This window comes from Vicia villosa, linkage group LG4 (assembly GCF_029867415.1).
Source record: "Vicia villosa cultivar HV-30 ecotype Madison, WI linkage group LG4, Vvil1.0, whole genome shotgun sequence".
In the NCBI taxonomy this organism is placed as follows: Eukaryota; Viridiplantae; Streptophyta; class Magnoliopsida; order Fabales; family Fabaceae; genus Vicia; species Vicia villosa.
The window spans coordinates 14,433,662-14,450,850 of NC_081183.1; the positions used below are offsets into that span (position 1 = coordinate 14,433,662).

The 17,189-nt window shown below is 28.2% G+C and overlaps 2 protein-coding genes across 2 annotated transcripts; one reads left to right on the forward strand and one right to left on the reverse strand.

Annotated features, from left to right (window-relative positions):
- Window positions 1-4,009: 4,009 nt before the first annotated feature.
- Window positions 4,010-6,347, reverse strand: LOC131596800 (uncharacterized). Its single transcript, XM_058869539.1, has 6 exons — window positions 6,106-6,347; window positions 5,833-6,051; window positions 5,457-5,736; window positions 4,770-5,013; window positions 4,176-4,300; window positions 4,010-4,048 (listed from the first exon to the last, which is right to left on the reverse strand). The coding sequence occupies exons 1-6, from the start codon at window positions 6,345-6,347 to the stop codon at window positions 4,010-4,012; spliced, it is 1,149 nt and encodes a 382-aa protein (XP_058725522.1).
- Window positions 6,348-14,113: 7,766 nt separating this feature from the next.
- On the forward strand, window positions 14,114-16,360 carry LOC131594551 (transcription factor MYB16-like). The gene is made up of 3 exons (XM_058866721.1): window positions 14,114-14,352; window positions 14,546-14,675; window positions 15,465-16,360. Exons 1-3 carry the CDS (start codon window positions 14,220-14,222, stop codon window positions 16,264-16,266), a joined length of 1,065 nt encoding a protein of 354 aa, XP_058722704.1. The 5' UTR covers window positions 14,114-14,219; the 3' UTR covers window positions 16,267-16,360.
- The last annotated feature ends 829 nt before the right edge of the window (window positions 16,361-17,189 follow it).

The window sequence follows — 17,189 nt, forward strand, 5'->3', positions numbered from 1 at the left end:
ACCCTCATAAATTCTCTTTTATCATGGAAAATTATCAAAACACCCCTTCATAATTCAATGTTTACTATAAAAAGTTTTCCATGGAATTCAATTACCCTTGGTCACACAAGCTATAAGTGCTCACCTTTTTAGGCACCTCAAGTCTTCTTGGTGATTAATTACTTAACAATTTATCCTTCTCATAAGGAAAAACACACTTATTTTTTTTCTTTATAATATTAATTATATCTTCTAATTAATATTTTTTGCACCACACTTAATTTAATATATTTTATTTTATATTCAAGATCATTTTGAGTTCACTTATATTTAATAAAAATATTTTTCTATATTGTTATATATTTTTTTCAATAAAAAATTTAAATAAATCACTGATTGTGAGACTCAGTAAGTAGTATGTTTTTATATTTAATTTTTTATTACTTTACAATATTATTATAATTTTTTCTTTTTTATTATTAGATTTTTATTTATTAACTCTTATTATATTTAAATATTTTGTTAGTCTTAATTAATAAATATTTTAATTTAATTATTAAAATAATTTATAAAAAAATCACTCACTCACAATCAAAATATGACAATTTTTACATGATAAAGAGAATTTATTATCGCAGTAATTTACATAATTGGTCAATCAATCCATTTTAAAAAAAATGAAAAATAAATTTATTAAAATATTATTTATATGTATTGATATATTTACATTTAATATAAAAGTAAAGTGAAAAATATTAGATTAAAAAATAAAAGTAATATAACTTACATTTTTTTATTTAAAAATTGAAACTAATATATTGAAAATTAAAACTAATCATATATTTTAAGACAGTGAAAGTATTCTCTCTGCTTTTTATTATTTATCTTATATGTAAAAACTTTTTATTTGCATTTGTTTATAATTTGAAATTTTAATATAACATTGATTATTGATTTTTCAATAATACCATAGTTTATTTATTATAGAAAGAAAAATATACGAAATGATATAATAAATAATTAAAAATATTACAATAAAATGAGAAATAATAATATCAAGAATATTAAAATTTATCGTTTTTCTTATAAAAAAAACTACAAGTAACTAGAAATAAAGAGTATTTAAACTCCATAATTAATGAACCATTGTGGATGACAACTTGCTTTTTACCTTATTAACATAGCTAAGTGCTTCTATGCATTACAAGTTAAATAGAGTCCATGGTAACTATAAATTCTATGTTATTTCTTTCACTAGTGTCAATTGATGTTCCATATTGTAGAAAGCAACAAAGCTTTCTATTACTTCTATGTAGGCTTCTGCATTACCTCATCCTAATGCTAGTCCTTTAGTGTGAGATTAGACTCTTTATATGTGCATCTGAATAATAGATACAAATTAATGCAACATAAGAGATTATGAAAAACTACTTGTTTAATACATTAGGTATATAATATGATTGAATAAAAAAATACTTAAAATTAAGTTTTCACTATAACCTCTAGGTTTTCCTCTCTAAATTTGTTTCACTAAAAACATATATAAAACTAGTGAGGGAAATTTAGATAACAAAAATTTGAAAATGTCTAAGCTCGTTTCTAAATTTAGTGATGAAAGAATTTTATATATATATATATATATATATATATATATATATATATATATATATATATATATATATATATATATATATATATATATATATATATATATATATATATATATATATATATATATATATATATATATATATATATATATATATATATATATATATATATATATATATATATATATATATATATAGCATATCAAGTGAGAGCATTTTTAAATGAGAGATGAGAGGAAGAAATATCGACCATTGGATTCATCAAGAGAGAGAAATTAATAGCCTCATTAATGTATTAACATTCTCTCTCTTTCTCTCATCTCTCATTTAAAAATGCTTTCACTTGATATGCTCCCTATATATATATATATATATATATATATATATATATATATATATATATATATATATATATATATATATATATATATCTTTTCACAGATACAACAGGTGAATAAAAATAGCTATAAGAAGTATTGAATCGGGAATCCAAAAATCATAAAAAGAGCAAAAATATCCAAGTCAAAACTCAACCAAACAAAAAATAAATTGAAATAAAAAGAGAAAATCAAAGTAAGATACTATCCCATAGGAGGAAAGGTTAGATCTCAACTCCAATAAACCACGCTTGACAAAAAATAATCATCCAGAGAACCATTAAGAACACTCAATTGCAATGTTAAAGACATTTATCGTGCTATTGACTCAAAAAATAGATAGGATTCTCAAGCCAGACAGAAAAATACAAGAATTTTCCCTAGGCTTACCAAGATACATTTCCAAGCCATAAAAATGCTCTTATCTCCCTATCCTCAAGTTTTCTCCGCCTCTTATCATGGTAACTCTTCTGACGACTCTGAGAAGCCTTCATTTTCTCCTGAATCATCTTAATCTTTTCTGTAGTTTCTTGAACAATCTCTGGCCCAATTACAACACTTTCACCAGATTCATACCAGCATAGTGGCGTCCTACACCTTCGACCATACAAAGCCTCAAACGGAGCCTTACCAATGTTCGAATGATAACTATTGTTATAAGTAAATTCAATCAAAGGTAGGTAACTATCCCAAGCACCACCTTTCTCTAGCACACAAGCGCGCAACAAGTCTTCTAACGATTGAATCGTTCTCTCTGTTTGACCATCAGTCTGCGGATGATAAGCAGAACTCAATTTTAACTTAGTACCCAACGCTTTCTACAAACCTTCCTAGAATCTCGATGTAAACCTTGGATCTCTATCTGACACAATACTTGAAGGAATGCCATGCAGACTTACTATCTTCTCAATATACAGTTGAGCTAACTTCTCCATAGAATAATCCATTCTCATCGGTATGAAGTGAGCAGACTTCGTCAATCTGTCCACAATAACCCAAATAGCTTCACAATTCTTAACAGTCCTCGACAAGCTGGAAACAAAATCCATGGATACACTGTCCCACTTCCATTCCAGAATAAATAACGGTTGCATAGCCCCATACGGCTTCTGATGTTCGATCTTTGACTTCTGGCAAGTCAAACAAGAATAAACAAAATCATATATTTCCTTCTTCATTCCAGACCACCAAAGCAGCTTCTTCAAATCATGATACATCTTGGTAGCACCAGGATGAATACTTAATCCACTACGATGTCCTTCCTCCAGAATACTCTTCTTAAGTTCGGAAACATCAGGGATACATACTCGATTACCAAATCTCAAGATATCATTCTCATCAATTCTGAATCCACCTCCTTTGCCTTGGTTAATCAAAGTTAATTTATCAACCAACTCAACATTCGTTTTCTGACCCGCTCCAATCTCATCAAGGATACCGCTTGTTAGCTTTAACATACCTAATTTGACGCTATTAGGATTACCTTCACATATCAAACTCAAGTCTCTGATTTGTTCAATTAAATCCAATTCTTTCACCATTAGCATAGACATATGCAACAACTTCCTCTCAACGCGTCAACAACGATGTTCGCCTTACCCGGATGGTGATTTAAACCAAAATCATAATCTTTAAGAAACTCTAACCATCTCCTCTGCCTCATATTAAGCTCCTTTTGATCAAAGAGGTACTTCAGACTCTTGTGATCACTGAACACTTCAAACCTCGAACCGTATAAATAATGTCTCCATAATTTCAATACAAATACTACAGCGGCTAACTCTAAATCGTGAGTTGGATAATTCCTCTCATGAATCTTGAGTTGTCTCGATGCATAAGCCACCACCTGTTGATTCTGCATTAATACGCCACCTAATCCCATCAACGAAGCATCACAATAAACCACAAAAGATTCTGCCGGATTCGGCAAAATCAAAATAGGAGCACTAGTTAATCTTTTCTTCAACTCTTGGAATCCTTCTTCACACTTTGAATCCCAAATGAATGTTTGACCCTTTCTAGTCAACTTAGTTAACGACAATGCTAACTTCTAAAATCCTTCTTTAAATTTTCTGTAGTAACCTGCAAGACCAAGAAAACTACGAATCTCTGAAGCAGACTTCGGAGCTTCCCATTGAGATACCGCTTCTACCTTTGCCGGATCTAGGGCAATACCATCCTTGGAAATTACATGACCCAGAAAACTTACTTCACTTAACCAGAACTCACACTTTGATAGCTTAGCATAAAGCTTATTCTCTTTCAATAATTCCAACACAACTCTAAGATGATCTGCGTGCTCTTCTTCATTCTTGGAATATATAAGAATATCATCTATAAACACAACCACGAACTTATCAACATAAGGATGAAAGATCCTATTCATATATTCGATAAAAACACCAGGTGCATTCGTAACCCCAAATGGCATCAATGTATACTCGTAATGACCATACCTTGTTCTGAACGCTGTCTTTTGAATATCGTTCGTCTTCACACGAATCTGATGATACCCCGATCTCAAATAAATTTTACTAAATACACTTGCTCTGACCAGTTGATCCATCAAATCATCAATCCTTGGCAACGGATACTTATTCTTGATAGTAACTTTATTCAGCTGTCTATAATCCACACATAGTCTCATCAAATTAACCTTCTTTCTTCTTTACTAGCAACACCGACGCACCCCACGACGAAACACTAGGATGAATAAATTCCTTCTCAAGCAACTCCTCTAATTGACTATTCAATTCAGCCAATTCAGACGCCGACATTCTATAAGGTGCCATCGACACAGGACTAGTTCCAGGAATCAACTCGATAGCGAATTCCACTTCTCTCTCAGGCGGCAACTCTCTAACATCTTCTGAAAAAACTTCCGGAAAATCACACACCACTGGCAATTCACTACTCACTGATTTTCCCTTCATCTCCATTGATGCAAATAACATAAACACGGCTGCCCCGTCTTTAACCGCCTCACCCACTTGTCTCGCAGTCATCGCTAAGTCCTCGACACTAGCCTCTTTAGGAAAAATAACCGTCTTCATAAAACAATTGATATGAACTCGATTGAATTTCAACCAGTTCATCCCCAAAATAATGTCAAGTTGTTCAAGCGGAAGGCACACTAAGTCCATTCCAAACATTCTACCAAATATATCAATAGGACAGTTCAAAAACATGTAGATGAAGTAGTTACTGAACCCGACGCAGGAGTGTCAATAACCATACTTCCATTTATACTAGATATCTCTAAATTTAATCTCTTAGAACAATCCAATGAAATACACGAGTGAGTCGCACCAGTATCAATAATTGCAATTAAAGGTGTGCCATGTATGAAACACGTACCATTAATCAATCTATCCTCTAGAGTAGTCTCTGATCCAGACAAAGCAAAAACCTTTCCGCCAGATTGGTTCTTCTTTGGTTTTGTGCACTGTGGACTGATGTGACCCTCTTCTCCGCAATTGTAATAAGTCACAGTCTTCATCTTACAGTCAGCAGCAACATGACCCACTTTACCACACTTGAAGCACGTTTTCTGTTCAGCCTTACACTCATTCCTACGATGTCCGACTTTGCCACAATTATAGCATCTAACAAAAGCCCCATAATCTCCCCCACTAGGCCTTTTCCCATCACCAGCTCTTGGATTTCCTTTACCATATGGCTTACCTCGATCCACAGGTTTCTTACCCTTCTTGTCAACCAACTCGCGAGAGTAAGATGACTTCATCCTAAGGTTATCCTCCTCAAAGATTCTGCTACAGTTTACTAAATTAGAAAATCGACGAATCCTCTGATACCTGATGCCTTGCTTGATCTCGTCACGAAGACCATTCTCAAATTTGATACACTTTGAGAATTCACCAGCTTCATCATTTTTGTAGTGCACGTAGTACTTAGCCAACTCAACAAATTTGGAAGCATACTCCGGCACCGTCATACTACCTTGTTTCAATTCCAAAAACTCAATTTCCTTCCTTCCCTGAACATCTTTAGGAAAGTACTTCCTCAGAAATTCCCTCTTAAATATGGCCCAAGTAATTGCTATACTGTAAGAATCCAATTCAGCTCTGGTAGCAACTCACCAGTCATCAGCTTCCTCGGATAACATGTGAGTGTTATACCTCACATTCACATTCTCTGCACAATCGATCACTTGAAAGATTCTTTCAATTTCCTTCAGCCACTTCTGAACACCATTAGGGTTGTGAGTGTCTTTGAACAATGGAGGATAGTTCCTCTGAAATTCTGCCAATTGCCTGTTCGCACCAATCCCAGCACCATTGGCATTTCCTCTCAGCACGCCAACAATCATACCTAGAGTCTCAGCGATCGCATCATCATTTCTTCCACCTCTTCCTGCCATTGTTCTGATAATCACAAAATAATTTCTATTAGCACAAAAGTATCTACAGTGTCAACTCGCACTATTCTCATATACAGGGAAAGACTGACACTAAGACTCTGGTCATAATGACCGACTATGCTCTGATACCACTATTGTAACACTCTTCTACACCCCTACGGAAACTACCATAATAATCATAGTAAATATGAAACAAGGGTGTCACAATTAAGAAAAATAATTAAAACCATAAACCATCTGTCATGCTTTATTAGGAATGATCCACAAAATATCAAAACTCATGATCAACACAGCGGAATATCATTCAACGGTATCGTAAGACATCACCAAAACATAAACCAAACGATACATAATTCAAAACAGCAAAAATAAAGTATCATAAGTAACTCTAAGTCTATCGTTCCCCTGTGTTACAAATCAGAGCATGACTCGACACGAACTATGGACTAGCCTATGAGCTATCCTCACCAACTCAAGATGCCGCTACTCCTTAATCTGAAAAATATCAACATGTAAGGGTGAGTCTCATTCACAATTAACAAGTGTTATTAGATCATAAACAATAATATATCATCATTTTATCATTCACCCAATTGCATGTATTCAGGTTTTCAAGAAAATATTCATCAACAATAACGCAATTACATCACCGGATACAACACTGGAAGCCATTCAATCATGTCATAATAATAGTGCATATGTAATGTACTGATACTATGCATGGGGTACCAAACGTGAGATTAACCCACCCGACTGATCCAACATCTTCAAGATACGGCCCAACCGGCACAAATTCCACACAATGGGAAGTATGTCCTCACTAATCCAACACATCTTCTGAATTCAGCCACCATATGGTTTATGAATGAATGCACACATAACATACTTACAACATCACCATTATCATCAATGACAAGTATGTACATGTCTCAGCATCATCCAATAACTAATCATATATCAATCACAACAAATCACCACAATCACAATATAGACATATCATAATCACATCGATCACATTGTTACATAATGCCACATATGTCAACAATGCATAACATCACCAAAATAATTTAATCTAGGTTTTAAAAATAAAACCGGCTACTGTTCTAAAATGTTATTTAATTAGATAGGATTTTTAATTATGGATACAACACTCAAAACGGCGCTTAAAGCGGACGTACAGTTCAAAAGATAAGAGTTTTACAAGAATTAAATTTTCTAAAATTGTCAGGTGTAACCGGTTACAGCAGAACCAAAAATCACAGTTTTGACAACATCTCAGTCCCTCTACTCATACCATTTCATATCCATACGAATTTCACACCAAAATCTCACCAAATTCAGTCATTTAGCATATTCCTAACATCACATAAATTCAGTTGACATCCATAATCATTCATACGCATTCTATTGCACCACAACATACAATTGAATCTAAAACCTCAAAATCCTAAAACCTAACATACATCACAATTAACACGAACAATATCCCCAATTCAATACTACCATCTACAACCCAATAATAAATGATAATTGGAAGAGTCCCCCTTATCTGAATTCAAAACTTGCTTGGGTGCTCTCTTCCTCTTCTTCTCCTCTTTCACGTACTCTGTCTTCTCTCTACTTGGCTTTTTCTCTTCTTTTTTGGCTTTCTATCTCTTTTCCATAAAAATCCTCTATTTTATGAAAAGTAAGGAAATTCACTTAGTAAGAGCCTATCACTTAGCACCCATCTTTCACTAAACACAACACTAAGCCCAATAGCCTTTTCTTTATAATTCTCCAATGTTAAATTAAAATACCACAAAATTTCAATTATTTAATTTAAATCTCAATTAAATTAAAATGGAAAATATGGGGTGTTACACAATCCACCAAATCAGAACTCAACTCCACGACGGCACAACAATCGTTTCAACCTCTTCGATCATCTTTTTGTTCTTGAAAATAACAGGATCAGATCACTATACTTCTAAAAATGTCCATTGTTTCTTTTTAAGTCTCTCTTTATTTAAAAAAAGAATTGTTTCGTGGAGACGTCATATATATATATATATATATATATATATATATATATATATATATATATATATATATATATATATATATATATATATATATATATATATATATATATATATATATATATATATATATATATATATATATATATATATATATATATATATATATAAAAGCTGAGTTTAATAATTGAACCTTATTATTTTTGATAAATTTTTAAAAAATATATTTTTATTACTATAAAAATCACTTTAATAATAATAATATAATAATAATAATAATGATATGTAGATGTCTAATATATACTCGGATGAGTTATAGACTTTACTATTTTCAAGTCAATTTTGATAAAAATTATATTTGTTCTTATTTATAATTAATTTTTTATTGTAAATAGTAAAAATTCTTATTTAAACCAAATTTAAAAGATTCTTATCAAATTTTGTTATTTAAAAAAAATCTATTTAAGATTAATATAATAATAATAATAATAATAAAATGTATTAAAAACTATGTCAATAACTGTTGGAGTAGTTTTTAGAAAATGAAAGGAACTTGTCCATGTTCTTTATGCTACGCTATAGCCGACCTCAAATTTATATCTACCTAAGTTAGTATTGATGTGAAGAGACTATTATTCAAATTTCAAACTAAGTTAGTATTGACAAGATTATCTTTAGTCAAGTTTAGGGTCAAACTTACTTATTTTAAAGTACATTAATTAAATTGGAGACTGAAAATTTAGACTCATAGAACTCAAATTCAGTCAAGCTAGCTAGAGTTATGACTCAATTAAATTTTAGTTTAATAAGTTAGGTTCAATAGCTAGTAGCTAGTAGGTTAATTAAACTCATTAAAGTTTTGAATTGATTTCTTTCAAAGAAAAATTGAATTATTTGTCACTCCTAAATAGTACTGTACTACTAGTACTAGTAGCTACTTAGTTAAGAGTTTTTAATATTTAACGGTAACAATTGATAGCTTATTAAGTATATCTATTTAAAAATATTGATTATATATATATATATATATATATATATATATATATATATATATATATATATATATATATATATATATATATATATATATATATATATATATATATATATATATATATATATATATATGGGAGCGTATCCGGTGAGAACTGATAACTATTGTGAGAAACGAGAACTAACGATATCAATCGTCTGATTTAATTAACGCTCAAGATTTATTTATTCTATAGATAGATCACCTTATTGAATTCTTTTCTACTATGCTTAAAGATTTACAAATTCTATAATAATATAATCTTACCATAAATAATTTTCTATTTGTTATTCTAATATATTTAGAATAAATTAAAGACTATTATTTTTCTATTTTTTTTTTGTTGTTGACAAAACTAAATCAATAACAGGATTTGAATTTCTAATTTTCCAACATCCCATATGCACCTCAACTATTATAATATTGTTAAAATGGTAGAATTTATTTAAAATTTTCCGAAATATAGAAACTTATAAAAATAAATAATATCCTAACTTTCAAATAAATAAATAAATCAAACTAAAATATAGATAATAATAATTTCACATTATTGAATGTTTTAATCAAATTAAAATACAAGTAATAAATAATTAATTTATTTTTATTTAAAATGGTCACAATAATAAAGCTTGTAAAAATAAAAAATCTCCTAACTTGCAGATAAATAAATCAAGCAAATTAAAATATAATAATTTCACATTCTCTAATATTTTGAACCAAATGAAAATATATTGGTAATAAATCAATAATGTGTTTATATTTAAAACGGTCACAATGGTAAAATATTTAAAATAAAAAGTTTACTTTATTTATAATATTTTTTATACTTTAAAATTAATATAGTTCTTTAATTTATACTTTATAATTCATATAATTTTATTTATTACATGATTATAACTATATTGATCTAATATTTATTTTGATGAAAATAAGTTGAATGTTCAAATATATTGATCTATATTTTATAGTATAAATAAATATATGAAAAATAAAATAAACTTTTTATTTTTGAATGTTCTACTATTGTGACGATTTTAAAATAAAAACACATTATTGATTTATCACCAATATATTCATTTGAATAAAAATATCTAAGCATTACAAATTATTAACTATATTTTAACTTTTTTTTTACTTTTGAAAGTTCTACTATTTTGACTATTTAAAATAAAATCATATTATTGATTTATTGCCTATATTTTATTTTGATTAAAAATATTAGAGAATTTGAAATTGTTATCTATATTTTAATTTGATTAAAAATATTAGATAGTATGAAATTATGATCTATATTTTAGTTTGGTTTATTTATTTATTTGCAAGTTAGAATATTATTTTACAATATTTTACTAATTGTGGCGCTTATTTGATGTTGGAAAATTAAAAATGTAAATCCTTTATTTACTTTTTTCAAATAAATAAATAGAAAAAATTTAGCCTTTAATTCATATTAAGTATTAGAATAACAAATGAAAAATATTTATGGTAAGATTTTTTTATTATAGAATTTGTAATCTTAAACATAGTAGAAAGGAAATTAAATAAGGAGATCTCCATATAAAATAAATAAATCCTATTCGTTAATTAAATCTGATGGCTCATATCATTAGTTCTCGTTTCTCACAATAGATATCAGTTCTCACCGGATACGCTCCCTATATATATATATATATATATATATATATATATATATATATATATATATAAATTCTTTTAAAAGGAAAAAAATATTGAGATGTCTTATATGGACTAGGTCAAAAATACACTTCTCTAATATTTGTATTTGATATTTTCACCTTATTATACATTTAAAATTATATAATTTAAATTATAATCTTTATCCTCGTATTTTATATCATTCATAAATGGTGGAGATTATTGGTGAATTTTTTTTTTGTCTCTCCTACATCATTTATTTTAAAATGTAGGAGAGAGAAAAAAAATTCACCCATAATGTCCAGCATTTATTTTAAAATTCAATGGTTCAGATTCATTCTCATATAAATATGTCATTCTCATATGATATGCCCTTTTTATATATATATATATATATATATATATATATATATATATATATATATATATATATATATATATATATATATATATATATATGTATGGGGAAGGCTCAAGTGAGAAAACTTGTTTATTATGAGAAATGAGAACAATGAATCACGACCATTAAATTTTGATTTTGTTGATTTTAATGAACTGGATTGGTTTCTCTTTCTATCTTAATTTAAAATAAATATTAAGGATCATAGAAAGAGAAACCAATCCAGTCCATTAAAATCAACAAAATCAAAATTTAATGGTCGTGATCCATTGTTCTCATTTCTCATAATAACCAAGTGTTCTCACTTGAGTCGTTCTCTATACTATATATATATATATATATATATATATATATATATATATATATATATATATATATATATATATATATATATATATATATATATATATATATATATATATATATATATTTCTTATGATGTTATTAATAGATAAAAAAAAGGTTTTTCATAAAAAATGAAAAGGATAATATTAATAATTTGGATCGATGGACCAGTATGATGAATAATTAATAACCGGCCCTAACTATGCCATAAATACTTGTTGATGCATATCTTAAAATTATGGCTATATTTTTGCAACTCGTTGATATTAAGATAGGTTTAAAATTCTACTGTTGTAATAATAATATGAAGACAACATTATCACATAGTAATTTTTAAACATGCCATTTTTTTTATTGAAACTTATATCTTTGCATGCAATTGTTTTAAATAGTTAATTTATATATATTAACAAACTTATTTTATATTAATATATAAATCTAAATAAATGATGATCATGTGTGCAATTTAAAGTCTAATTTATTGAATTTAACAAAATTGCAATAGACAATAACATATTCTCTAAAAAAACATTAGCGTAAATTAAAACTTATATAATATAATATAAAAGATGCTAGTCAAATATATTTATTTTTCATAATTTTACATAATAATGTTAAGAGTCGAATATTAGACAATATATAACTAGTATGCGAATTTATAAATAAGTTTAATCCTTGAATATGAATTAAACTCATCCACAATCCTATAATTAAAAGATATATTTACTAATATATTCGTAGTTATTATTATACTCCTAAATATTATGCTAATATGCTCATAACATTAAAGAATTAATTAAATGTATTATTGAAATAGTTTACAAATAACTTTGATTTATAATTGAATGATATTTCTTTATAATTAATTTCGGAATATATTACATATAAATCAAAGTTAGTGATTTTATACATATTTTCAAACTATTTTAAAAATAGATCTCTATCGAGGGGTGGTCATTCCAAATGTTGAGAATGTGTGGATTTAAAAGGTTGATAGTGATATTGATTTTTCTATAAGTCTGCCTATAATCTGTTTAGTCTCAGTGGGCCTGAGCATAGGTCAAGCCCATGGAATTAGATATTGGCTAATGTTTGGCGGAGTTGCGCCCCTCCAAAGTAGTGCTAACTCCGCCCCTCCAAAGTAGTGCCTTTTTCTTGGTTATTGTCGCATGAGATAATTTTGTTCAAGTTGAATTACTCTTAGGCGTAGAATCTTATTGAACCATTCTAGGGTGAGATATGTTATTTGTTAGATCTCAATCAAATTGCATAATCATTTGTTTGTTTTGTATGGGCATGCATCGACTATTTGGTATAAAATGTTTAGGTGGGTGGAGAGAATGGTGACTATCCATACTTAGTTGTGAGTATATTGAAGGTATTGTCAAGTTTGTTAGAGATAATGTTTTGAAGGGAGGTTTGCTTAAGATTCAATATGCATTAATTTGGGTCAACTGAAGTGCTCGTAATAATGTTATATATCTTTTATAAGAAAAGTTTGACTGTTGATCATGTGGTTAGTTTGATTAAGAGTCTTTCTTAAAAGTGAGTTTAGTATCATATTTCAAAATGTTCTCTATGTATTAGCCGAAGAGCATGCCCTCTCTTATGCTTAGGCGAATCTGGGCGAATATGGGTCAGTAGGATGACCATGTGGGTCTTTAGGATGATGGGTTGTATTAGCCTTTCTCCAATGTGATGTTTTGAGGAAGTTTCCTTGTTATATAAAAGTTTGTTTCGGTGGCGTCTGGTGGTAATTTAGTTGACGAAATTATAAGAGAATGAGGATGATATGAGATTGAGGATGATATGTTATTCTCTCTAATCATTGTCGATCTTTATATTTTTTTACATTTATTTATTTTTCTATTTTATTTTATTTATTGAGTAATTAACGTGTATCCTATATGGGTTTTTTTTCTGTTCATTATTATATCTCATTTTCCATTAAAAAAATTATTACATACAAATTTAAGATTTAAGATTTTAAATTGCAGTCTCTACCATTGTTTTATTTAATATTACAATTGATGATTATAGTTATTTTTTTATCGAAAAAAATATAACTATCTAAAATACAAATACAAATGGTAAAAGTTATAGATATTTGAAACACGTGTAAACTATCATCATATATATAACAACTTCAAACAATCTCTATTTTTCAAAATCCATCTCCCATATAATTTCACTTGAATGTAAATTAAAGGGTATTATTGTAATAACAATATTATACCGCTGACCTTTCTTCTCTGCCCATCTCTTTATTTAAAATTCATATGTCCTTCTCTCAATATTTTCTATCTCACCATAGGTTACTTCTTTAACTCTCTCTTCTCCTCTTTCTTTTTGCTCTATATAAATAAGTTCAAAAACCACTATACTCTTTAATAATTAGTCTTCATCTCTTACAAATTATGGGACGTTCACCATGTTGTGACAAAGTTGGCTTAAAGAAAGGTCCATGGACTCCAGAAGAAGATCAAAAACTCTTAGCTTATATCGAAGAACACGGTCATGGAAGTTGGCGCGCTTTGCCAGCTAAAGCAGGTATAATGATGTCTTTGCACTTTCAATTTTTATAATTGATACATCTGATCTATATATTTTACATCAGATACATCAACTATTCGAGGAAGTAGATATTAAATGTATAACATGTTTTTGTTTACTAAACATGTTTTTTTTTTTTAGTTTGTTGGAAAATTAATTAAAGAATGATTTTGTTAATATTTGTAAATAGGTCTTCAAAGATGTGGGAAGAGCTGCAGATTAAGATGGACCAATTATCTTAGACCTGATATTAAGAGAGGAAAATTTAGTTTGCAAGAAGAACAAACAATTATTCAACTTCATGCTCTCTTAGGGAACAGGTTTGGTATATTTCCTTATTATGTTTTCATCATTAATTAATTAATTAATTAATTTCTATATGTACGAGTCTCTTAACTAGTATTCCTTTACTCATTTTCTTCAAATAATTTTATTTATTTGTTATTCATTTTCTTTTAACCACGTTGATTTGATTTTCAAGAAAATGTGAACATTATTAACATATAATTTTCCCTTCAATTTTTTATTTTACTTTTTTTAAAATTTAAAGTAATTGCAAAATAAAATAAATGATGTCACTATTAATATATGGGAGCACATACTATAATAATTCATTTTTTTTGGAGCTATAATTTTCTTTTTTCTTTTTTCTTCTTATAATTCCCTTGTTGTGAGGTATGTCTTAAATGCAATGTCCCCTCATTTTCTTCACTTAACTATTCCAACCCATCTCCAACAAATAATTCACACCATCCTCTGCCATTTTCTTAAATTTATTACTCTCTGACATCCAAGTTTTTTCGAAGTGAATATTTAATTACAAATTATAATTACATGATCTACCATTAAAAATATCATTTGATTTGTGATCTAGCTTCATAACTTATCCTACATTTTTTTCAAAAATATAAATAAATTATATTACACATAATAATATCAGTACTATAAAATAAATTATAATATATATAAAATTTGACTTTTATAGAATTATATTAAATAAATTTAATTAAACACAATTATTATTAATTTTTTTTAATATCAACAAAAATATAAATATATCACTAAATTCGTCGTTAATTATATTTTACTTTTTTTTTTTGAAAAATTAGGTGGTCAGCTATAGCTACACATTTGTCAAAGAGAACAGATAATGAGATAAAGAATTATTGGAACACACATTTGAAGAAAAGGTTAACAAAAATGGGAATTGATCCAGTTACTCACAAACCTAAAAATGATGCACTTCTTTCATCAAGTGATAGTGTTCATTCAAAAACAGCTTCAAATCTTAGTCACATGGCTCAATGGGAAAGTGCTCGTCTTGAAGCTGAAGCTAGACTTGTTAGAGAATCCAAAATCCGTTCACATAATTCACTTCTTCAAAATAATCATAATCATTTGAAGGCATGGAATATTAATCTTGAATCTCCTACTTCAACTTTATCTTATAATGAGAATGTTCCATCAATTATGAGTAGTGAAGGAATTGGAGAAAAAAACATCAACAATGACAATGAGAAAAACAATAATAATAATAACAACAATGTTAATGATGATGAGAACAATGTTGTTGTGTCTATGATTGAGTTTGTAGGGACAAATTCAAGTTCAATGGTGAAAGAAGAAGGTGGTGATGATCAAGAAAATTGGAAAAGTTATGAAAGTTTTACATCAAATCTTCATCATGAGTTAACTATGTCAATGGATCAAGGTGATGTTATTGCTGAGGAAGGGTTTACTAATCTTTTGCTAAAAACAAATTCTGAAGATTTGAGTTTGTCAGAAAGTGGTGGAGAATCTAACAATGGTGGAAGTGGAAGTGGAAGTGAATTCTATGAAGATAACAATAACTATTGGAATAGTATTCTTAATTTAGTTAATTCTTCTCCTTCTCATTCACCAATGTTTTGATAAAGATTTCTTGTCATTAAGCTTATAGTTATAATCAATCAAAAGTGTAAGGTATATTTAAGTATTATAATAGAAAACAATTCTTAGACATGGATCTGGATTCTCTACGGTTCTCCTATTAATCTTGTTAAATTATAGTGGTTGAATTAGTCAAATAGTAAAAATTTTAATTTTATTTCTCGAATATTAAATGACGAGGTTCGACTTATTGTATGTATGATAGTTGATGATTCAAATTATATATAAACTTTAGAGTCCAAATTATTTTAATATTATATTTGACTTTAATCAGAGTTTAACTAATAAGTAATGTATCCATATTAATGTAATCATCTTCTTGACCGAGAGTATCGTTCAAAGTCGTCTTATGTTTTTGGACGGATTGTATAAGCTAGCTTCAGTTTAAATATGATAAAATAAAAAGAGGCTCAATTTAATCATGACTTTTCTATAAAAAGTATTTATATGATATTTTTAATCGCAATTTAATCGTGACGAATATTGAGTCTGATGTAATAGTCCGTTTATACGCTCTCAAAAATGGTTTTGGTTTGTTAAAAATATAAGTGTGAGTCACATAAATATAGAATTATTTCATAAAATCAAAACCCTGGTTAAAAGCCATTGATTTTACTCTATATTAGCATAATAAGAATGCTCATTGAAACATTTTAATTTCCAAGTAGCGCATGGTTTCTATAGTTGATGATTTAACAGAGACTTTTCCTAGAAATGTGTATGTAATTTTAATTTGTGAAAGCAAATTAGGTACTCTTTAGAGGAAAAGAGATCTATGATAACTTTTCAACATCAAATGTTCATATTTGTTTGAAATTGACTTGATTTCTATGCCTAAGGTGTAGTTTTCCTATCTTCCTCTAGACAAGGTAATAAAAGAGAGTGTGTGAGAGATAATTGAATGG